We start from the raw sequence: 24,463 nt of genomic DNA on the forward strand, positions 1-24,463 counted from the left end.
GTGGTGGCTATAGAAACATGTAAAGTATTTGGAAGCTAAACATAAAGCACAGATTCAGTAAAAAGGAGTCCCTCCCAAGAGGCATATAACCTCTGAGGAGACAGGTGACAGATGTGCCTTTGCACCAAAATAAAATAAAGATCTGGCCAGCCAAGCTGGGAAGAAATTTAAACACAACAAAAGCTCATGTTAGCACATGTTGGTGCCAAATGCGTTCTGCAACCATAAAGAGTAAAGCATTTTGATGAACTGAGGCAGTTAAGTCCTGGAATTAAAATGAAAACCTTCCAAACATCAACCTTGGACTGCCTATTACAAATGCTACCCACATTTTGCCATAGCACAGGCTAACTGTGGCAAGAAAAATGAGATTTTTCTGTTATTGTATTTTTAATGAATAGTAGGAATCAAAATAAAGCCTTGAATCAGCACAAAATACATTTTGAACATCCCTCCAAGAGCGAAGCCAGGTGTCAGGAGAGCCTCAAGTATCTACAAAAGATGAGGAAAGGGATTGTGAAGAAAGGAAACATGTTTATGAGCAAAAATAAGATAATTCTTGTTTGTTATTAACTCTGGCCAAGTCTAAACAAACATTTTTTTCCTTCCAGTTATTATTGAGTCATATGGCCACCGGCAGGAACTGTTATCACTTCATTTTCTGCAGAATGTTTCAGAAACTTGAAACCTCCCACACTTTCCCCATGTGAATACTCTGGATTTTTAAACAACCGTGAAGCGTTTTCTTCTAAAATTGAATACATTTAAATGGCCTAGTGGTATAGCTGATTTATCACAAGCTGAGAGAACGAGCGAAAAAATACAGAAAAGTTACTAAACCAAAGGGCTCAATGATGAAAAAGTTATTATGGGACCATTATACCAAACGACAATTTAAATAAATTATTATTTTTTTTTACATTAAAGCTGTCTCTACTGTGCTTTTGCCTCTGGTTCTGCTGTTCAATAACTTAAAAATGAAGAATATTTGCAAGAGCACAGCTTGAATTGCTGAGAGTAAAGTAGTAACAGCTGAGAAGTTTGTTGTAACATTTGTATTACTGACCCCCATAAAGCACCTTCTCAGCTTGTATAGGACCACAGGCAGAAGACGGCAAGTTAAATGCCAAGCGTTTTGCCTGCATTCTGGCAACATAACAAGGAAAAAAACATCTAGAATCTCAAAGTCTAGTGTGTGTTACTAGCTTGGTAATTAAAAAAAAAAAAAATCCTTGATTTTTCTGGGACTGTCTGGCAAGTAAAATGCCTATTTTAGCTAAGTGTGGTTTATTTTAAACAGTATCTCTCCTAAAAATTTATAGTTGCTTAATATTAATATCATCTTTGAACCAGAGGTAACATCTAGGAAATATCTAAAACCAACAGATCCAAACTGATGCCCTGTAAGTCAACAGAGAAGAACACAGCTTCTTCAAAGTTATAGACTGCAGCCACCCTAGATCCCTTTGATTTTGCTATTATACTATAATCATCAATTTCACCAACCAACAACTTGAAGAAAGTTCTGCCTTTGCCACTGAACTGGCTAAGGGCTTCGTCTCAAGCGGATTTCCTCTCAAACTAGTCTACTTCTTCCTGTGCTGAGGGCTAGTTCTTAAATTTTCTCAGAGGTGGTCATTTCTGCTTAGCAGATAAAGTGTTGGATTTTGCCTTAAAGGAACTCAAAATGTAAAACACCAGGTTTCATAACTCCAGCCAAGTTAAGTATGTGTGTTTTATAACAGACACTAGCCAGAAATGCAAATTATTTCTACAAAGTTCTAATCCTGTTATCAACCCCTTGAGACATACCCCCTTACCCTTCCATCCCTCCCCTGGCTATGGTTCTACATTTTTATTGCATGTTTTAAAAAAGAAAAACACTAGTAAAGCTACCCTAGATTCTGGTTTAGGAGTCCCAAGAGATGACACTGAGGTGTGGACTGGAGCAGTTTTCTAATTAAAAAGTCAGATGGTCTGTTTCTCTAAGGAAAGCTTCAACTCCCAGTGAATGCTTGGCTCATAGCTTCTTGGCCCAAGACCATTTAGCATCTGCCTCAACAAACCTCTTCCTGAAGTAGAGTCTAGCAAGCAATGGAGATTCAAGTCCTCAAAAACCAAAGAACTTGGAAAGCTAAAGAACCCCTCCCAAGCACAATTTTGAAAGAAAATTCATTTAATGGAAACAGCTATTTGCAAAATTTTAACCAACAGATGAATGAGGAAAAATTGGAAAAAAGGAACCGTTTTAGCCATTGATGAAAACGTCAATCACAGCTCCCTTTTGATACAGTTTTTTTTCTTTTGTTTTAGAAAGGCTTATTATATTTCCCCTTTATGAACTCCTCAAACAATTGGAATCAGCAGTTTGAGTTCCCTGCTATCAGCATTTGGTTCTTTTTTAAATCTCTGTTGTAGCAGTTTATATACCTTTTCAAATCTTGAATCACTTCATTATCACAGCTCATGGTTTTAAAATATTTGCTATAATGAAAAACCACACATCTTACCCCCCAAAAAAATGTATAGTTCACTGATTTTTTTTCAGGCTGGTGGATCGGCGGGGACCTTATACCAATCATATCCAGACTCTGAAATAATTATTTGAGATTCATCTGGGGGTATGACACAGTCAGAATCCAGAAATGAGGCTCAGAACAGAGCTGTTAGAAATCACTTTCCTACATTCTTCATTTAGAAATTATCTTCTGTGGTGGCCTTCCTCTAAATCAAACTGCAAGAAGGTCTAGGAACTTGGGTGTTACAATAGACTCATTAGATGCTTTGTCTAGATTACAGTGATAACAGACTAATAAATGGGTGCCAAAAAATAGATCATTGCAAAATGTAAATTCTAAAGTTATTTATGTAAAGGCAATTTCTACACCCTATACACAATAAATGTAGACCATTTTTGTGTTTTGGGGCTTCTTCTGTAAAATCCATTAAGATAGCCCCCGGCTAGATATTTACTTAAACATAAATGAAAACTATCATAAATTACTTAAGATATAAAATAAAATGAAATTTATATCACCATAAGAGACCACTCTGACCATGAATAAATCTAACCAGTGAGAGTCAGCATGTTGCTTATCCTGTTCTGTTCACACGCAGAAATCTGCTTGGTTTCACAGTGAGCAGACTTGGTAATGGTGTAATTCTGAAGTGCTTCTTGATTGAACACTCTATAAACAATGTAGTAAAACTATGAAGTGAATTCTTTATAGTTAGTGATTCATAAATCAGGTTAGGCCCACTGAAAACTGACAAAGGAAAAAAACATGAAAAGGGAAAGATTTAAATTAGGTTCTAGAAAGTCTCATGATTGTGTAGAAATCTATATAACTTTCTCCCATGACCACAGAAGTGCCACCAATTGCCTGCCTTCATATAAATTGCCACCATCTGTAGGAGTTTTAGAAGGGGCATGTTCTGTGCCAGCCTTTGAGGGTCAAGATTCGATAGTAACTTAAGAGAATCAACTCAAACCAGAAAACTGAGATAAGCAGAGAATAATCTCGAAGTGTTCAGACAACGGCCCTGGTCTCCCCAAGAACCTCCAAGGGTGGCGAAACTGCCCATGGTTACCCTAAAAGTAGAGTCTCTTCCAATTCCAGCCCCAGGACAAATTTGATTTAGAAGCCCTGGGGAAAGGAGAAGGTTGCTGACTTCCTATATTAGGAGAGTAAAATGTACTGGCTGAACACCTAAATATCTTATTTCAGCCCATGTTAACATTTTAAAAACCATTTGCAGTGCTATGATCTAATGCCCAAGCCTCTTGAAATTGTCACAATGATCTCTTAAGAGATACAGTGTTATCACATAGTTTCATTATATAAAATTTCAGCAAGCTTAATTTCTTCTACATCTTAAGTATCTAAAATAAAGATTTAAGTTTAGGATATTTTGATTCTCTTATAGCACTGACTTTGTAGCCTGAAATAGCACTAGAAAGTAAAAATTTTAAACTAAATTTCTTTGTTCATAAAATGAAATATCTTGAATTTTAGTATAAAATACTAAAATCATGTTTGCCCCTCTTAGGAAAATCCAGATAACAGGACAGCAAAGCTTTTTTTCTGGTCAACAGGAACTACACATTTGCTTTTTCTAGTTGTTCATGGGTGAAGATGCTTTTGGCTAATAACTAACCCTGATTTTATTGTTGTTGTTGTTGTTAAAAGGAACAGATGCTAAAACAGTAAAAAAGGTTGTTTCAAAGCTAGCTTGTCCATGCATTCAAAGGTATAAAACGAACTTAAATTATGGTTGCTGTTTTTATTTGACTATCTTTGTTTCTTACTGGGCTTCCAACTCCAGTAGCGGACAAATGCACTAATTTTCTCAATATGGAAAATGCCAGCATTAAAGCCAAATAAAGTTGGGTTTAAGATGATTACAGTAGATTTCATCAAAGCAACTTGGCACTCATCAACATTCAGTCCCAGTTAGCTGATGAGATTTCATCAGGCTGCTTAAGCAGCAGGGAAATAAACAAAAGTGGAGAGACAATGAAAACAATGTGACAACTGACAAACAAAATGCCGAGCCCAACATTGAACATTTCCTTAAATGCAGTGCTGAAAATACTAATGCCCTCTCCTCCCCACACCATGCACACATGCACGCGTACACACACACACACACACACACACACACAATAAGTGATCGCATATTTTCAAATTTTCAATCTTTATGCGTTCATTGCATAATACTGATTGTGGAATAATGTTACTAAGTACTGTAAGTTACATAAAATATCAGCATTTTGAGAACTGTATGGTTTAAAAAAAACTTTGAAATATGGGTGTTTAAGAGGTCACCACCCTTGCTTGAACTCCTTTGAGCAAGTTCTTAATAAATGTAAGCTATTATAAAAGGAATGGTTCAAATTAGGCTATTACTGATGTTATAGTTTTGCAGCTAGACATGCTCACGTGCCATCGCCTCGTGGAGAAATTTCACGTAGCAGTTCTTGGGATATCCAGGTCTTATGTTTCTGATAAAGTAAAAGCAAACTGATAATGGCAACACAGAGTACACTGCTTCAAACAGAGCTACAGAAGCAACGCAAATAACTCTTACTTCAAAGCATATTTGGTGACTATATTAAGTCAATCTGCGCACTTAGAGTTGACAATTATACCAAATAGAGGAAGATCTGAAATGCAACAGACACTTGACATTTGAGGCTGAAATTACTTTAAATTACTCAAGTTAGCAATACCACTCTCACCAGGTAAAAGACAAGAATACTACAAGGAATCTGTGCACAGATGCAAGACACAGGCATGTGGTTTTCTTCCACAGGTTTTGACATAAGATGAAAAGAAGAAGAGAGGGAGAGGGGGATGGGAGCCTAAACAATACACATCTTACCTGGATTAGTACCCAATTGCTTTTACCATTTCATTTATTTAGAGGTTCATTTCTTTTAGAGTTTTCAAGAAAGTGGTATAAGCACTCACTATTTTGCAAAATAGACTCTTCAAATAAGCCAGTCTTTTGTATATTTTCTAAGTTTGTGGTAATAATCAAACTTATAATTCAAGTCTCTGGTTTATTATCTTGGAATAGACATTCTAATAACTAAATTAAGATTGCATCAATGACTAATAGGATTGTATCACCAAAAAGTGAGCAGAAAATCTGTGACAATTTTCTCCTAGGACTAAGGAAACATAATAACTGATGAATAAAATGTTATAGGGGAAATTCAAGATAAAATAAGTTTTGTTGAGGTACATATCATGTGATTATCCACCTTATACTATATTTAAGTATATATAATTTGTATATCCAAATGAAAGATTGTAAGCCACTTAAAAAGATAACTTTTTATTGCTCTATCATAGAATCTTGCAGAGTCTGCCAAAAATAGGAGACATGTTATTGAATTCAGTCCATGCCAAGTTTCATGCTGCTCTTTTGAGAGGAAACACTGCAAAAATAATAGCTTAATCACCACAGTTGTTCTATACCATAACACAAAAAAAATCTTAATTGCATTACATCTGAGCAATTCTCAGGGATTATTATGGGTTGAAAGACAACGAAGCCATATGGGAGAAAGTGCTCTAGGTTTAACATCAAAGCAAGAATTAAGCTATACTTTATCATCTACCATCATCATGGGGAATTCACTCTTTCACCTCTCAGCACTTTAGTTTCCAGTCTATAAAGGAAGGGACGCAAATGAGTTCATCTTGAAGTTCTGTTTTTATAGGAAGACATGCTCTTTTTACTCACGCATACAAAATCCCTGAAATGTCAAAGAGAAAAAAAAAAAAAAAAAAAAATAGAACTACCTTATTCAACCAAGGATGAGAGTCCAGATACCTACCTGCCAGGTCTCTCTCCAAACCCCGAGAAAATCTAGTTTTATCACTTCTGGATCTAGGCCTAGAGTTTCCTTCTCTTCTACAAGCCCCATGCTGTCATTTAAGATTGAATTACTAATATATAATGGTTTAAGGAATTAAATTTCCAAAGGAAAAATATCCTTGTAAATGAATCATCACAAACGGGCAATAACTTTTTCTTCCCTCTGTGAATTCTGTAAACCTCAAATTCTTCTGGAATGGCCAATCTATGAGACTCAATTTGGTAACCAACTCTTACAGATTTTGATTTATCTCCTGAGTTCATTCTTTTTAATTTTTTTTTTTTTTTTTTTTTTTTTTTTTGAGACAGAGTCTCACTCTGTCACCCAGGCTGGAGTGCAGTGGCGCGATCTCGGCTCACTGCAAGCTCCGCCTCCTGGGTTCACACCATCCTCCTGCCTCAGCCTCCTGAGTAGCTGGGACTACAGGCGCCCGCCACCACACCCGGCTAATTTTTTATATTTTTAGTAGGGACGGGGTTTCACTGTGTTAGCCAGGATGGTCTCAATCTCCTAACCTGGTGATCTGACCGCCTTGGCCTCCCAAAGTGCTGGGATTACAGGCACGAGCCAGTGCGCCCGGCCTCTTTTTCCTTATTTCTATTATTTGCCCCAATTTTTATTCTTTTGCTACCTAACACTGCATTGTTTCAACAGGTTCTCCATATTTAAGTAAATGTTAGGCTGTATACCTCCCATATTTCATATTTTAGCTCAGTTTATCTTTTCCCTTCACCCTCCTTTTCATTTATTCAATTGTCCAGGTCTATATAGAGACTGTATATAGACTCCAGGTCTATATTCTGAAGTCTCATCTCCTCAGCCACCATTAGCCTGCCCTGTTTATCCTGCAACCCTCATTCGTTTCAACATTCGAGGCTTCCTCTGTTCTAGACCCTATGCTAATCAGGAGACTCAGTGCCTCTTCCTGCCATTTTTAAAATTTAATGTTTCAATTTTGCCGCCTAGATCACACTGTAGATGAGGTGAAACGAATTCACCTTTGTATATGTTGACACATCTGTAGGCTGAAATGCAAATTAATATTTGCTCCCTCTGCCTAACAAAAGTTATAGCAACATTCTAGGTAAAGAGAATTAAAAGTCTTTGAGTAGAGACAATAAAAATGAAGATGTGTGGAGCATTGAGATGTAAGACTGGGTGGGTCGTTATTTAAAGAACTCACATTTGTGATCCTTCACTCTGTGCTAGGCAAAGTCTGAATGATGTCCTTTAATCCTCATAACAGCCCTGTGAAGCAAGCATCTGTTATCCCCGTAACATAGATACTGACACTGAAGTTTAGAGAGATTAAGTAAACTTCTCTGGTTCATACATTTTTAGGTGGTTGGGCAAAGCTTCGACCCCTCATCTGTCTGAATGTGAGGAAAAGATTCAAAGATAGGACTGCGAGCCTGAGTAACTGGAAGACTAGTGATGCCTTTGGAAAGGGGGGCTGTCCCAGGAGAAATGAGGTTTTGCAAAGACAGTTATACTTTAGCTATGCTTAGTTGCGCATGCTGGCAGGACACCTAGGGAGAGGTGCCTACGAATGGTCAAATCTGTGGGACTGGGGCACAGAAGGAAGGTGCATGTCTGAATGATAGTTGAAGCCACAAGGTAGGCCAAAATTAAAGGAGAGTGAAGAGGCAAAAACAGGCCAGCTATAAGAAAGATGCAAAATACTGTATAATTAACAACAGGATTACAACAAAATGTAGCAGAATAGTAACAACTCACATGTTTGTATGCATGTCCCTTTACTACTCTCAACAATCTTGTTGAGAGTACATGTCATACATGACAAAGCTTTGGGAAATAAAATCACTTGTCATTCAACCCGTAAGTGGTCAAGATCGGCCATATACCAAATTTAAAACCCCATTTAAATTTCCTGATTCTGTTTTTTCCAACATACAAATACATCCACCATCACTGAAGGTGAAAAATAAAAGCTAGATGATTATTTGTCGAAGATGTCCAAGTGTGTGCTGTAGGTAAGGTTGGAGAGAAGGCAGCAGGAAGAGTTGTAAGCAGGACAGGTCAAGGGATTCGAATTCAGAGGAATGAATACAAAATACATTGCTTCCCACTTCGTGCCACAAACTGCAAATTGATTATTAGCTCCATGGTTTTCTCCAGGAACACAGCATTTAACTCAGAATCCTTTTCAACCCAATGTTCCAGGACACTGCTTTTGTTTAGTCAGTGGCATGCTAGATAAAACCATGTTAGACTATACAGTTCCAATTGAACTTTGTAGGAACATTTTCATCCTTGACCTGAACACTTGATTTGTGTACTTTAAATTTTCAGAGTACTCCAAGCTGGCTGGTACAGGAAACTCATTAGAAGGTTAACATGGCAAGCTAGAAAATAGGAAATACTACATCCAAGGATCTTGGTAAATGGCAGATGAAAGTAGTAGTTAGAAACAAATATAGTTCACTTAGGGTGAAAGCAAATTGTGCCTAGATTTCAAAAAAAGAAAAAGAAAAAACTGTACAACTACAAACTAGGGAATGGCCTGGCTTAGAAAGTTGGCAAAAAGAGATACAGGGGCCACAGTGGACCGCAAGCCAAGGCAAAATTCTCCACTCTTTAGAAAAGCAAACAACAGAAAAACGCATGAACATCAGAACCCGTAAGTATTCTCTGCTAATTCTCTCACCAGAATCAGGCTCTGTTTAATGCTTTGCCCTAAATCAGGGATGTACAGTTGATCCTCTTCCTAACACCTTACCAACACCATTTCAGTCACTTCCGTCTTCAGTCAGCTTTCTACTGAAACACCTTCACACTCAAATGTCTCATGGCTTTCCACAGTGTACAAGGTAAAATTCAAACTCCTTGTCTTCTCCATGGACACACTTCGGTCAGGCTGCAACTTATATTTTTTGCTGTGAGCTTCTGTGACTGCCATTCACAAATTCTGCGTTTCGGCCAGGTTCGTTTGCTCACCTCCCTTGGGTGCATGAGACACATTCTGGTGTATCTTTCCTCACAGTGTTCTGTCTGAAATGATCTCCCTTTTTAAACATGGTTTCTACCCACTCCTCCTAATATAATTTATCCTCTTCAGGGACTATTCCTATTCCCTGGCAATGGCAGCTAAAAACAATATCTTTTGTTCTACAGTATCAGAGCCTGTAACAATGTCATCCTTACCTGACACTCAATAATTTAAAAATTAAGCTTTGCCTTTTATCTTTAATGTGCATTTTCTTATTCCGTAACCTGGCTATAAATTCTTGTTTGTATCACTCTCTCCTCCCAATTTTCCTATTTCTTTAGAACATAGGAAGTAATGGATGCTTAATCAATTGATTCGATGGACCTAAAGACACGGCAATAGAAAAATCACAGATTGCTTAAATCCCAGCTCCAACACTGGATTTATCTTGGGGAAGTAGGTTGAAAGAGAAATTGGAAGGCATCCTGTAACATATTTTTTAAAAGTCAATGCAATTCAGTAACCATTTACTCAAAATGTACTTGGTTCTCTCATAACAAATAGCTTTGACACAGATTAAGATGATCAAAGGCCAGTCTTGGAGAGCAACAACAAAAAATTGCAAAAGGTTATCTAAAAATACGAGTGCAGGCCTTGAGATAATCACCAGAAATAACTCTACACCTAAATATGCAACTCCTGACCTTACTTAAGAATATCTTAAGGCCGAGGCAGGCGGATCCAGAGGTCAGGAGATCAAGACCATCCTGGCTAACACGGTGAAACCCTGTCTCTACTGAAAATACAAAAAAATTAACCAGGCATGGTGGTGGGTGCCTGTAGTCCCAGCTACTCAGGAACCTGAGGCAGGAGAATGGAGTGAACCTGGGAGGCAGAGCTTGCAGTGAGCCAATACCACACCACTGCGCTCCAGCCTGGGCGACAGAGCAAGACTCCATCTCAAAAAAAAAAAAAAGAATATGTATTTAGAAAATCCATGTTTATTGACAAGTTTGAAGAGTAACTGCCCCCTGCAATATAATAGGTCTGCACCTTTTTTTGGTTCAAATTTTATTGCATATTGGAAACACCTGGGGAGGTTTTTGTCCCAATAGTTTTTGGGGAACAGGTGGTTTTTGGTTACATGGAATAAGTTATTTAGTGGTGATTTCTGAGATTTTGGTGCACCTGTCACCCAAGAAGTGTACACTGTACTCAATGTGTAGTCTTTTATCCCTCACCCCCTTCCCCCCAAGTCCCCAAAGCTCATTATTTCATTTTTATGCCTTTGTGTCCCCATAGCTTATCTCCTACTTATAAGTGAGAACACACAATATCTGATTTTTTGTTTCTGAGTTAATTCACTTGGAATAATGGTCTCTAACTCCACCCAGGTTGCTGCAAATGCCGTTATTTCATTCCTTTTTTATGGCTGAGTGGTATTCCCTGGTGTATATACACATTTTCTTTATCCACTCTTTGATGGGTATCTAGGTTGGTTCCATATTTTTTACAATTTCGAATTGTACTGCTATAAACGTAGATCTACACATTTCCTGCATTCACTAGATACCATGAAGTTCCAAAGGCATTCAATATTCACTAAAATAGCCTACTGGGTGATTACAGCAAAAAACAACTGATAAGTCAAAACATTTTGATTCCATGGAACTGGAGGCCATTATCCTAAGTGAAATATCTCAGAAACAGAAAACTCCTATGTTCTCACTTATAATTGGGAGCAAAATAAGAGGTAGACATGGACTTAGAGTATGGAATAATAGAAACTGGAGACTCAGAATTTGGGAAGTTGAGAGGAGGCTAAGGAATAGGAAATTACTTAATGAATACAATGTACATTATTTGGGCAATGGTTACACTAAAAGCCTAACCTTCACCATTATGCAATACACCAACAAACCTGCACTTGTACCCTTTAAATTTATACAATTTTTTAAAAGTCCTGAATCAGTATTACTTATGCCACTATTGAGTCAAGTTCATAATCACACCTTCAGCTTTCATCCAAAGATAAACACTAAGCTGCTTTCTACCTTTTGGAAGCATGTATGTGAATGTGGGTGGTGTGGCAACATCATCCACCATGTGATTCCACACTTGAAAAGTCTAATACTGCAGAAATGTGTTCAGCATTTGCCTCCCCACTGAGCTTTTTCCTGTAAGAATTTCCTCAGTTCCATAAATCCTACCTCCCCGAACACACATGCACACTTTAATGTGTCTGAAATTGGAATAAGTATTTGTATATATGTGCATGTGTGTACATGTACCATACATGTGTAAATACGTATTGTGTATAAACATAGATACATACATATGTGATTTTCCCCTCTAAAAGCTGCTAAGTTGATAGTTTAAAATTAATCACTTATTTTAAATCAACCTAGAACCATGTCTACTTTTTTCCTTTGCCTGGTAGCAAACCTAAAGTCAAATTTTTGGCTCAATTACTTCAACCGACATAGATCCAAATAGCCTATTTTTTCTTTTATTCGGGCCTGAGCTCTTATTCTAATTTAAATTATTCCTAGTTTTAATAGTTTACATTTTTGGGTTTTTTTTTTTTTACCATGTTATCTTATGTCTTTGTACATTAAGTTCTTACTAAATCCTTTGAGTAATGGGCAGGATATATGGACACAGCATCAGTTATTAAACGTCTCTTGACAAGCTCAACTATTTTGCTCCTAGTTTCCAAAGTCCTCAAACACAAGACGATAATATTAACACAAAGTAACATTAGGTCTGAGTATCATATCAACAGGTCAGTTGTAAAGCAAAAACTACTGCCTTTACATTTTTAGGTTAATTAACGGTAAAAAAAAATTGACACCTCTGTCACACCAAGTAATTTTATCATCTTAACTACTTCTTTATGATGACATGAATCATGCTGAGATTTTAGTAAAATTCTGTTGTTCTTTTCACTAAAATGTTTGACTTCTGATTGTGAAGGATATCTACACATACAGCCCTAGGTTAATCTAGTAGCTAGAGAAGTATTACAGGAAATCTAAATGAGCAAACTGACTGCTTTTTTTATCAACATCATTTAAAGATCCCAGAGAAGTATCTGATGAGGTGATGGGGAGAATAAGTTTTTGTTTTGTTTTGTTTTTTGAGAAGGAGTCTTGCTCTGTCCCCCAGGCTGAGTACAGTGGCACGATTTCAGCTCAGTGCAACCTCCACCTCCCGGGTTCAAGAGATTCTTCTGCCTCAGCCTCCCAAGTAGCTGGGATTACAGGCATGTACCACCACACCCAGATAATTTTTGTATTTTTAGTACAGAGTTTCACCACATGTTGGCCAGGCTGGTCTCAAACTTTTGACCTCAGGGGATCTGCCCACATTGTCCTCCTGTAGTGCTGGGATTACAGGTGTGAGCCACAAGGCCCAACTGAGAATAAGTTGTTCTAAGAAATGATTAGGGCATTTATACTTAAGACATTCCTATCTTATAAAAGGGAAAAACGAGTCTCCTGTATGGAGGGGGAAAAATATCTACCACTGACACCATGTGTGTCCTATTAAAGTTGTTTGAATTTTGGAGTGTTGTAAAAATTGTTTTATGTATTTTATATTACCATAAGAGTAGCTTACTGCATAGAACTTTGGGTCTTCATTGGCATACGTAGTTGAGAAATTCTTTTAACAAGTACCCATAAAACAGACTAGTGCGTGCTGCCCTGGACTACATTGAAATGGGGCTGGCAGAGATTCCAGATGGGAAGCTGCAGAGAACAGCACAAAGGTGTGTCTTCCTCCACTAGTTCACTCACTCCCTGCCCCCTAGGCAAGCAAGGCTGGCACTCAGACTGTCTCAAAACGAAACCGAGAAAAGAAGTTGTCTCATGTCCACCCCCTCATCCTCCACATTCTGAGTGTTTTGCACCCCCTTATATTTATGTCTATGTCCATGTCTATGCCCAAGACTGTATCTAATTTGGAGACCCCTTTTCTGCCCCCCTCATTTCCTCAGACCCTTACCCTCCAATATGTGAAAATTAGTCCATGTGAAAGAAATCATTCCTTGAAAAGAAAAACTACCACCACCATCACTAGGTGCCAGTGGTTATTCTCGGCCTACTTTCAGGAAACAAGTAAAAATACTTTAAAAAGTGAGGGTGCGCTGGGGAGAGGAAGAGGATTCCTCTTAAGATTCTGTTAAGACCCCTGAAGCAGGAATTTCAGACACTTTAGCTACTGAAAGGAATGTTTGGAGGCAAGTGGATCTTTGTTTAACACCAACTTAATAATTACACATTAACATTTTCGAAGTGGCAACTTATGGGTTACCCTCCCAGTTTATGATCACTTAAAACACACACACATGCACGCACACGCATGCACATGCACACACACACACTATGATTAGCTTCCATGTAGCCAGAGTACCTGGAAAATAGTATAACTTGCTTAATTTAAAATGACTAACACAAATCACTGATTTCTCAGACATTATAACACTTTTAGCATAGCAAACAGAAAGACAATAAGAATTTCCTTTTAGATGCTCTCTTCTTCACATACAAATTTTAATATCGACATTCTTGACAAACTCTAAAAGAAAAGAGGTTCTCTCTTATCTCCTCTCTTCCATACTACTCTTTAGGGTGACATGTATAAAGCAGACCACATAAATTGTGACTCAAATGTAAACAAAATGTAGAGAAATAAAGAACATATGTCCATCTTATATTTTCTTGACCCTGTCCCATTGAAAAATATGCTTATTTCCTGCTCTGGGGTTAATCTATCACAATCTACAATCATCTTTAGTTATATTACCTAATACATAGTCCACATGTTGCTGTCAGTTTATACACACACGAAAAAACATAGGTTTGGAGAAGTCTTACTACTACTACCTTTTTAAAAGTAGATTTTTGCAGAGATCAAGGTTCTAAGTGGCTAATTCTTTCGTTTCCTACCAAGAACCACTTTTGAAGAAAGAATATTCTAAAATTAAAATAGTATACAGTAGCAGATTTCATACTTAAATTTTAGCACAGTACTAAGAAAATGTGACTGGAATTTAAAGAACTGCTGTGTGGTTACTAAAAACTGCAGTATCGTGAGTGGAGGCAGCTGTGAGCAAAAGAGGCAGAAAGCTATCCCAGCATATGACAAAGCACCACCTTAATTTCTTTAAGAGTCCGATAGTTGAAATGTGTCAGAAAGAAAAAACATGCCGCACAGAGCCTTCTGATGTGGAGATGGGGATCAGGTTACCCAGGGCTTCTATGTAGGCCAAAGAGCAATGGTCAGAGATGAATGTTGGATGTGGCTCCACACAAGGCAGTCTCCTCTAGAGGGCTGGCTTTGAAAGATTAGGGATGGCAACTACAATCTTGAAGCCACATTTTCCCCCACCACCAACCAAGGACCAATGACTCTAAAGGAGAGTAGGGCCTTCACAGGGCAAGCTGAATCAAAACAAAGCCAGTGGCTCAACACTTTGGCCCTTATGCAATGACCATTGGGATATGTTTCACCAGTGATTCCAAATTGGAAGGGATGGTGATGGCAGGGTTGTTTAAAAGCATTTGTAGAACAAAAGTAAAATGATATTTCTGCATAGAGGGAGAAATGGTTAAAAGTTGGGAAGTTTAATGTTGGACAACCATGGCTTTATCTTTGGTCTTTATCATAAAGACCAAGGAAAAAGCACAGGAAAACAGGTTTCCTAAGCAGCAGGATGATGGTCCTACTCTCGGTTCTACCACTAGTAACTTGTAATGTATCACCTTGGACCAGTCAGAGCCTCCATGGAGCTCAGTTCTTTCCTCTTCCCTAAAATATGGCAGGAGAATCAAGGATGCTCCAAAAAAAATTTTCCCTTAAAGCTTCAAAGTATATCCTTCATTTAGATCTCTGATCAAATGTAACTTCCTCAATTTTCCTGATCACTCTACATAACATAGTATACCCTGACCCATTTACTAGCTCCCTGTCCTACTTGTCTCCACAGCCCGTCTCCACATGAGATTATGTACCATCACCCACTTCTTTATTGCAGCTATTCCTGCTAGAAAAAGCTCTCTAAGGACTCTTTGAGCAATCCCATGGCTAGACCTATGACTGGCACATAGCAGTGCTCAACAAATATCTGATGAAATAAATTAACAAAATGAGTTGTGATGGGGCTTGACAAAGAAAGCAAGGAGTCCCATACAGATAGGACAGAATATTTCAGATTGAGATCATGATGTTGGTCAATCCTCCTGTGAAAGAATAGAAGACCACAGCCACCTACAGATGACATTTTGTCCTGTACATGAGCATCCTCCAACATAATACCTTAGCAACCACAAATTTGTTCTTCCATGTGTCATTTAAATGTATAACAAAAGGCATATTTATACTTTTGTATTAAGATATTCCCTAATGTACAACATGGCCCAGACTTGAAATTCTTTCCACTTAAAGCTTCAGGTTATATATTCATAAATTGGTCCCAACATGATTTTCTTAATTAGTATACTCAGGGAGAGGGCAAAGGGAGTGGAGACAGTTATATCTGCAATGGATACAGCTTTCATTTTCAAGTCATTCACTCTTTTTTTCACTTGTTTCCTATAGTCAGTGTTCAATATTTTTTCCTCTAATTGTCTTTTTTTTTTTTTTTTTTTTGAGACGGAGTCTTGCTCTGTCACCAGGCTGGAGTGCAGTGGCGTGATCTTGGCTCAATGCAACTTCCACCTCCTGGGTTCAAGCCACTCTCCTGCCTCAGCCTCTTGAGTACCTAGGACTACAGGCACCCACCACCATGCCCAGCTAATTTTTGTATTTTTAGGAGAGGCAGGGTTTCACCACATTGGCCAGGATGGTCTCGATCTCTTGACCTCGTGATCTGCCTGCCTTGGCCTCCCAAAGTGCTGGGATTACAGGCGTGAGCCATTGCGCCTGGCCTCTCTTTTTTCCATGGTCTTTTATGCACCCTTTTCTCTTCTGTCATTCTCCATAAATCAGTCTGCTATATTGGTAGCTAAGTCACAGGTCATGTACAGATTTAAAAAGAATCTTGGTTAGTCTTTGAAGGACCAAGCAGAATCCTCCCTGAAGTAGGAAGCTGAAAGCTGCTGGATGTGGAAGGCTTGGCAAATGCAGGGGGCAGCTACTGGGAAAGTGTTCAGATCCTTCATTGTGAAACTACGCTCCTGGCCTTCCAAGTCTCTTCCTCACCTTCATATGACAGCCACAGAACTTGCCTGCATCTTTTGGCAATTAATCCTAGAATCACCAGATTTTAGAACAGAACAGGACCTCAGAGATCACCTATCCCCCCTAAATCCTCCATTTTACACGTGAGGAAATGGAGGCCAAGAGAGGTTAAGTGACTTCTCAGGGCTCACTGAATTAACAAGTTGACACAATGTGGGGACCCAGATAACTCCAGACCAGGCCCCTGAAGAATGATTGTTGGAAAAGCCCAAGAAACCTTACAGGTTATGCTATCAAAAATGAAAAAACAAGACAACTGATCTAAAGGAAAAGTTTGGGAATGAAGACTGAGTATTTCAAGTGTAAATTGATCTACTACTTAAGATATTTCCAGATATTCTTTGATTTTTTTTAAAAAAAGAAAGCAAATAGACATATAACAGTTAAGGAAAAACTAGGCTAAGCATTACGCTGTTTTTTTTTTAAAAAAAAACTCTTAAAGCCATTTATGTTTTCATATTTAATAGTTTTCAATGTAATATCTTATATGCATAGTGATGACTATAGCATTACACTGACCTCTAACTTTTGCCTTTCGGTAATCAAAAGCAGCTGATTTTAATGTGCTGCTGCTTTAGTGTGAAGGAGCTTAAGGCTGCGTTTGTGTGCAATCAGGTTAAGATTGGCTTCAACAGGAGAAAAATCCATACATATGTTGCAAAGATCTTAAAAAGGCCTGTATTCCCAACCTGATTACGACTTACATTTTTGCATGGTTTGTCAAAGCAGATCACTGAAATCAAATCAAGATGTAAAAAGGGATAAAGTGGCTTTCTTCTCCATTCTTCCACTAGTCGCCATGACCTATTGAAGAAAGGAACTTTTCTCTCTCTTACCTGAGGCAAGGTAGGATACTTCCCTGGAAGTTACGCCAATTTTTATCAATCGGTGCTCAAGTTACAAAGCTAATTTTGTAGTTTTCATTTCATACATTTGTAAATATAAGTTACTTTATTACAGAATAATTTGCCATTTCTCTCAACAACTATATTTAGTTTCCTTTTAATAAAATAGTAAAAAATGATATAACTTTGATAACCTATTTAAAGGTTATATAAAATTGATTTTATTAAACTGAAAATGTAGATACAAGAATTAGAGCTATAGGTAGTCTTTCCTAATAAGTAAAACTTCAATAAGAATTAAATCAGTCTGTTACTGGTTTGTCAAAAAGAGAATATTAGCAGATGATAGATAAGCATTTGTTTTGGCGTAACTTAAATTGCTGACAGTATCAAGTTGTATTCAGCTAAGACAGTATGTTGTTGATAACACAAAAATACAAATGCAATAAATATTATGGTTAACAATCTAGCTGTTATCTAGAAAATTCTCAAGCCAGACTGTGGCTAGGTCAAAATAAAGAGTTTTGGAGGAGAGAGAAATGTATTGCCCCTTGTTACACATGAGCATGTTTGTTATAGGAGCATTATCAGTTTAATTTTTACTATTAATGCAAACCACAATTGGGGGACCACATCGCTGGAAGAGGAATGGGGGAGGGGCTAGTTATATCAACAATATACAACAAAGAAAGTCTTTATTTCCAATACCTGAATACATCAGGTTTGTTTTTAGGGAGAAGGTTGCAGGTTAAACGCTCTCAGCTATCCAAGAAGTGGCTTATTAGTTTTGTAAGAAAACATTTTCTTATATTTTGACTGAAAAATACCTAGTTTAAGTGAACAAAACCATCCTTGTTAGTGAAAAGCAGACCTACAAAAACTTTGTTTCAAAGATCCAGTAAGGAAAAGCAAAACTAGTTCAAGAGGAAAAGCTGCTTTCCTAATAGTAGCTTCTGAATCTGGATCTAATAGTTCTCAAAGGCAGACTGGAGTCTTCGAGTCTTAAAAGTTTTGTCTTTCTCCATGGATCATAGACATTCTCTATGAGGCAGCATAACACGGATATAAACCTGTTTTAAGGAGTTATATATTATCTTTCTGGGCTACGGTCATAAAGCTGAAAAGCTATGCACCCACAGAAAGAATGAAGGCAAACAAAAGTTTTGATTCTTTTACAGAGCAGTTTTCCAAACACAACTTTCTTTTTTACTCTTCTATTTTGAGCGAATGACAATGTAGCATCCGCTAGTGATAAAATAAATGTAACCCAGTGATTACTGCTTTAGGGACAGCACAGTGACAGGGCTCAGACCCACATTTCAACTTACTGATTCTGCATCGGTCAGCCACCTCAGCTAGTGCTCTTCCAATTTCTAAATGGGCCTAATCCTGTTATTACAGAATAATTACTGCAAATCAGCACAATTACTACAAAGATTTGAATAAACACACACATACCAGTAGCTGTTTTCTACAAATTATTATCAAAACAGAGAAACGGCTAATCGTGGTAACATTAAGACAATGTTTATTCCTCCCAGTGTTTGGGCAAGTTTATTTTAAGTTGTCATCTTCAACTAGTAACGATGCAGATGATTTTACAGACTCCATAAACCTTTCTAATCTAAACTCTTCTCAACTGAAAGTTGGCTGCTTCCCTCAGAGCAACATCTGCAAAGGCCTGATTTCGTAAGAATAAGCGTTTATGGTACATTTGCAGAAAAAGCCACCAAAACACATTTAGAAATCTCATTTTAGAAAGCTCATTACTAAGGTACTCTCCTATGTTTAAGGTATTATGAAAGTAATAAAATATGCACTTCATGTTTTTCACAACTGAAGCATTTGTTTTAAGTAAGTACAACAAAACTTTATCCCCTCACCAATATTATCGGGTTTCATTCAAAGATAAATACTTATTTTTGGAAGGGACGGTGGTTAGGAAGTGGGAGAATTCAGACAGCACACAGCATACAGTAGTGATTATAACCAAACCTACCTCCTGGACAATGCCTCATTGTCATCTTGCATCTCCTGGATTCAGCAATGGTTGGACACGGTATTGTGTCTTTTGCTGGCTTTTTAACAATTTGCCGTGTTCTGGTTTCCAGACCCCATTTAAATCCACATGTGCGATTATTTCTGCTACAAGTTCCCCATTCACTCCAATGACCAACTTCACATCCTTCTAGTAAAGATTTTTAGAAAAAGAAAAAAACACAAGCACATAAGTTAGTATCCATTGGCTTCACTGTCATCAAATTTACATAGCAGTGTTCCTTCACTAACCCCACCTTCGGATACCAGCCTTGAAGATCTATACTCGCCTTTTGGGAACTTTAATTTTTTGAACCATAGGACACTTCTATTAAAAAAATGCCCCTTAAGTAATTCATAAGCTGTTACTTTCCATGTCTTCAGTTTCTGAAGGGTGCTATTGGTCAGTTCTGTTTTTTTCCTTCAACTTTTAAGTTCAGGAGTACATGTGCAGGATGTGCAGGTTTGTTACATAGATAAACATGTGCCATGGTGGTTTGCTACACAGATCAACCCATCACCCAGGTATTAAGCCCAGCATCCATTATCTATTCTTCCTGATGCTCTCCCTCCCTGCATCGCCCCCATCCTGACAGGACCTAGTGTGTGTTGTTTCCCGCCATGTGCCCATGTGTTCCCATCATTCAGCTCCCACTTATAAGTGAGAACGTGCGGGGTTTGGTTTTCTGTTCCTGCACTAGTTTGCTGAGCATAATGGCTTCCAATTCCATCCATGTCCCTGCAGAGGACTTGATCTCCTTCTTTTTTATAACTGCATAGTATTCGATGGTATATATGTACCACATTTTCTTTATCCAGTCTATCAGTGATGAACATTTAGGTTGATCCCATGTCTTTGCTATTATGAATAGTTCTAACGACACTAAAATGTGTAATCTTTAAAAGAGTCAACAGCTAAAACCTAAAGTAGAAGACACGATTTCCTGTCATGACAGAAGACAAAATTTTACAGGCTAGTTCTGAATGTGCCTCCACCAAACCCACAAATGCGTTTTAGTTGGGAAGCACTTGGTGAAAAAGATGGGGAGCTTGCTTTGCATTTTCTGATTTTTTCTGTTCTTTCAACAGATTTCTCAGTTCTTATTCCCCACACTGGTGTTGTACATTACTACAGTTTGAAAAGTAAACAAATGTGATCAGTCATTTGAAAATGTATGTTTTTACTACATATGTAAAAACTTTAGCATCTCCTATGTTAAGTCCACATAGTGGAAAATAGGCTACCCCTCAACTCCCAGGCGAGGGAGAGGAGGAAGTAAAAGGATAAGGGTATACACAAAGCTAAACCTCCTCATCAACTTCACCGTTAAAACTCCTCTTCACGCTAGTGGATGAAGGCTCAGGTCCAGAGTCTGCATACAATTAATATTTCCGTCTTCTGGACATCAATGGGTATCACAGCTGCTTCTTAGACTTTTCCAAGACATTTAAGATTTTTTATTCAAGGAATGCATAAGACTCTATTTATAATATGTTTATAGTTAAGGATTTCAGCGTTTCCACTAAACATGTGTAATGTGTGTGTCCTGCCTCTCAAAAGCAAATTCAACATTCTGAATATGTTCTTCTAGTGACTTTCTTATTTTAATAGTGGTGCCTATATAAATGTATTAATTCACACATAAGTAGAAACATAAATACACATATTTCTTCAAAAAACCACTTATTTAAATGTCTTCTCTGCAAGCTCTCAAATACACAATTACAGACTACTTCAGCAATATTTTCATAGAAAAATGTCAAATTTTCTTTTAAGTCTCCATTTTAAGGGATGTAAAGTCTAATACGTAGCTGTGTTGTATATCATATCAGATATATAACATCAAATGAAATTCTGAGGAGGGGGCATGTCAATACATCCATGATTAGATTAAGAGATTCATCATTATGTAGCCAGCCACTGACAGATCTTTACCTTTCAATCAGTGGTATAAGAATGCCAAGGTATTCTACTAACACTCAGAAGATATAAAATTTATAAAATGTGTTACTATTTTCACAAATAGTATATATATCAAATTATGCATTCTAGGTATATAAATGTAGTAATTATTTTAATGCATTTGTAACATATAATCAACAAAATATGGCACAAAGAATTCCTTTAAGTTTTTTTTTTTTTAATACAAACAGCTAAGCAAGCATTTCTGTAATTTCCACACATAGCAAAAGTAATAGAGTAGCTAGCTGATGTGGTAGTGCTTAAAACTTCTCTTCTGAACAAAACACTTTTCTCTAACAGTTACTAATAATTTATTAAGAAATTGATGTATTACACAGATGATTTAAAAAACCTTGTTAGCACTTAAGTAGATTAACCTAGCAAATGCACAACTGGCAAATTTTACAGCAAGATATGAGACTATCCAATTGTCATGATACTTAAAGTCAGCAAAGAACTTAATTTTCAGTTCTACTGAACAAGAGAACCAATTTGTTTCTTAGTTTAAATATATCTAGCATGCATATTTTTAAGAAACGTGTTAAAATAAAAGTTGCAGTTTGAGAGTTACATTAAAAACTACTCACCCACACATTCCATGGTTTCTTCTAATGGTGCAAAACCATCTGGACATTCATCAAAGCAACGGCCTCTATGCAAATAAAAGCCTACTTTGCACTTGGTACAAAAGTCTTTGCTAAAGCAAGAATCGCAGTTTTCTATTCTGCATCCTAAAAACAATTTTAAAGACAAAAAAGAAAATTTCAGTCAAAGAAATTTACTTGTTTTACAAATAAAATTTTTATAAACTCACAGGTTAGCCCATTTGAAATTCTCATCATCAGAGAAATATTGTTTAACTCATTTGTGTCCTAGCGCCATCTCATTCCAAATCATTCCTGTCTCTTTCAACAGCTTACTACTTCAAGAATCCAAGAGAGAATGCCAGCCCAGGGTCCCAGGCGCCATGAGAACTTTCGGAAATGTTGGTAATCTCCAGATCGGATTAAAACAAAAAATTCGAAAGAAAAAGAAAACACTCCCTCCACAAATTACTTGCTGCCAGTATTGAAATCTGTCCTGCCCTCAAAAGGCCTACAATGGGAACACTGTAATACGTGTTTGTGTATAGTAAATGGGTGAAGAATTTTAATTTTTAAAATGTTTTAAAATGCATGGTCTATCTTACAGGGCACTGGTCAACGCTAGCACCTACATTCATCAGAGGGTGACCTGGGTAGGGCGCGGGGGTGGAAGTTTAGGTCATTTTGTTGAAAACCTACAATGTGTCAAAGGCTTTACATATATTTCCAATGAATCTTCACAATAATCCTACAGCTGGGCAGTAGAAACTCCATTTTACAAGTAAGAAATCTGGGACTAACAGAGTAACAGCTGAATTGGTTCTTAAAGCCACCAAACCATCTGCCTTTCAAATCCATTCTCTTTCTCTCTATAACTTGCTCACTGAAGTCCACTAGGAGTTTGTGAAACAGATGTGCTTTCAGGTCTGTTACATCTGGGTGCGAATACCAAGCTCTGCCCTTACCAGCTCTGTAACTTTAGACAACTATATGCCTCTCTGAGCCTCTATTTCCTCCTGTATTAAACAGGGCATCGCTGACCTTACAAAACTATTGTAAGGTTTTGTAATAATATATGTAAATTGACAGGCTTATAATAGCTAGTCTGCAGATAGAAGCCACAGTGAATTAGAAACATGTATTTTTCCACTAAACCACATACATTACAATAAGGTATAAAAAGAAGCAATAATTTATAAGCTTGTATTCTAGATCACATTCCCTGGTAGGCCAGTAACATCTGGGCCAGAAATCCTTGGCATGCACAGGTGAAAATAAATAAACTCTTAACTACTCTTCAAGGAAAGTAAAGGAGAGAAGTTTGCAGGACCGGTAAACTCCAAGGTCAAGTTTTCAACAGATTGTGGTACATTATTACTTGTAACAGTTTTAACTGACGCAATTGACAGCATGTAAAGTGCTATGAAAACTCTGTGACATCACATGTATTCATTTTACAAGACTCCAGAACTATACTTCACGCTTTAAGGATTCAGAAAAACTTTAAGACATATAGTTCCTATAGGCAAAGAGATAAAGGGGTAAAAAAAAATGTAGCCAAAATGTTAAATCACTGAAGATTTCAGTGATTTAAAGGCTAAATTTGAAGGCTAAAAATAAATTTCATTAAAACAGATCACATAAGAAATGACTGTGTCTAGACCTTTTAAAAATGCTAACTCTTTGCCTTTCAATTTTGAGTCTAAACAGGCTTCTTTGTATTAAATGACCACTATGAAGCAGCTAATGCAACTTCTAAAATGTTACCAAATTTATAAACAGAACACCAAATATGTGTGGGTCAAAGTCCACATACAAATCTACACTACTGCTCCCTTGGTGGGGAGGGAAATGGTGAGCACAGAAGAATAGTTTATCACCCCATAAAAGGTTCATTTGTAGTCTTACATGCTGTAACCTATATTTTAATAAAACCATGGTCCATAGCTGGTCAATAACCTCTTAATCATGGTCAAACTACATGACCATTATGTCCACAAATTGTTAGTTTTCTTGCTATATTTTTTAAAAAACAAGCAGCCCTTCCTGCTGTAGAGTTATTTTCCAAGAAATAGTAATGAGCATTCCAAAGGATAAAACAGAACTAAAGGGTGAAGAGAAAAAAAAAAAAAAGCACTTACACTTAAAGAGAAAAAAAGGACTTTACACTTCATAAATCAGCTATCATCTACGAGGTCTGACTTCTCTTTAAAATAAAACCACATCAATAAGCTTTTTGGCCAAAAAGTTATAGCAATAAGCATTTGGAATTCATTTTACCAAGCCCTTTGCTGATCTTTATTGTTACTTGTAGCTCCCTTTCCTCATTTCATTCCATGCTCCTAATACCAGTTCACAGAATATGGAATTGCTGAAATACCTATCATTCTCTGTAAAGTCCCTGAGGACTTCTTCAGGTATAAATCATGTTGGATGAAAGCTTAATTA

General features: G+C 37.3%; 1 protein-coding gene across 1 annotated transcript in view; it reads right to left on the reverse strand.

Moving 5' to 3' along the window:
• RSPO2 (R-spondin 2) overlaps window positions 1-24,463 on the reverse strand; it is a 181,099-nt gene that overhangs the window by 39,258 nt on the left and 117,378 nt on the right. Inside the window, exons 3-4 of the mRNA XM_032760264.2 lie at window positions 22,019-22,162; window positions 19,431-19,619 (exon numbers count right to left, since the gene is read on the reverse strand). Coding sequence (XP_032616155.1) covers window positions 19,431-19,619; window positions 22,019-22,162 — 333 coding nt within the window. The remainder of the gene's footprint in view (window positions 1-19,430; window positions 19,620-22,018; window positions 22,163-24,463) is intronic.

This window comes from Hylobates moloch, unplaced genomic scaffold (assembly GCF_009828535.3).
Source record: "Hylobates moloch isolate HMO894 unplaced genomic scaffold, HMol_V3 SCAFFOLD_9, whole genome shotgun sequence".
Classification (NCBI taxonomy): Eukaryota; Metazoa; Chordata; class Mammalia; order Primates; family Hylobatidae; genus Hylobates; species Hylobates moloch.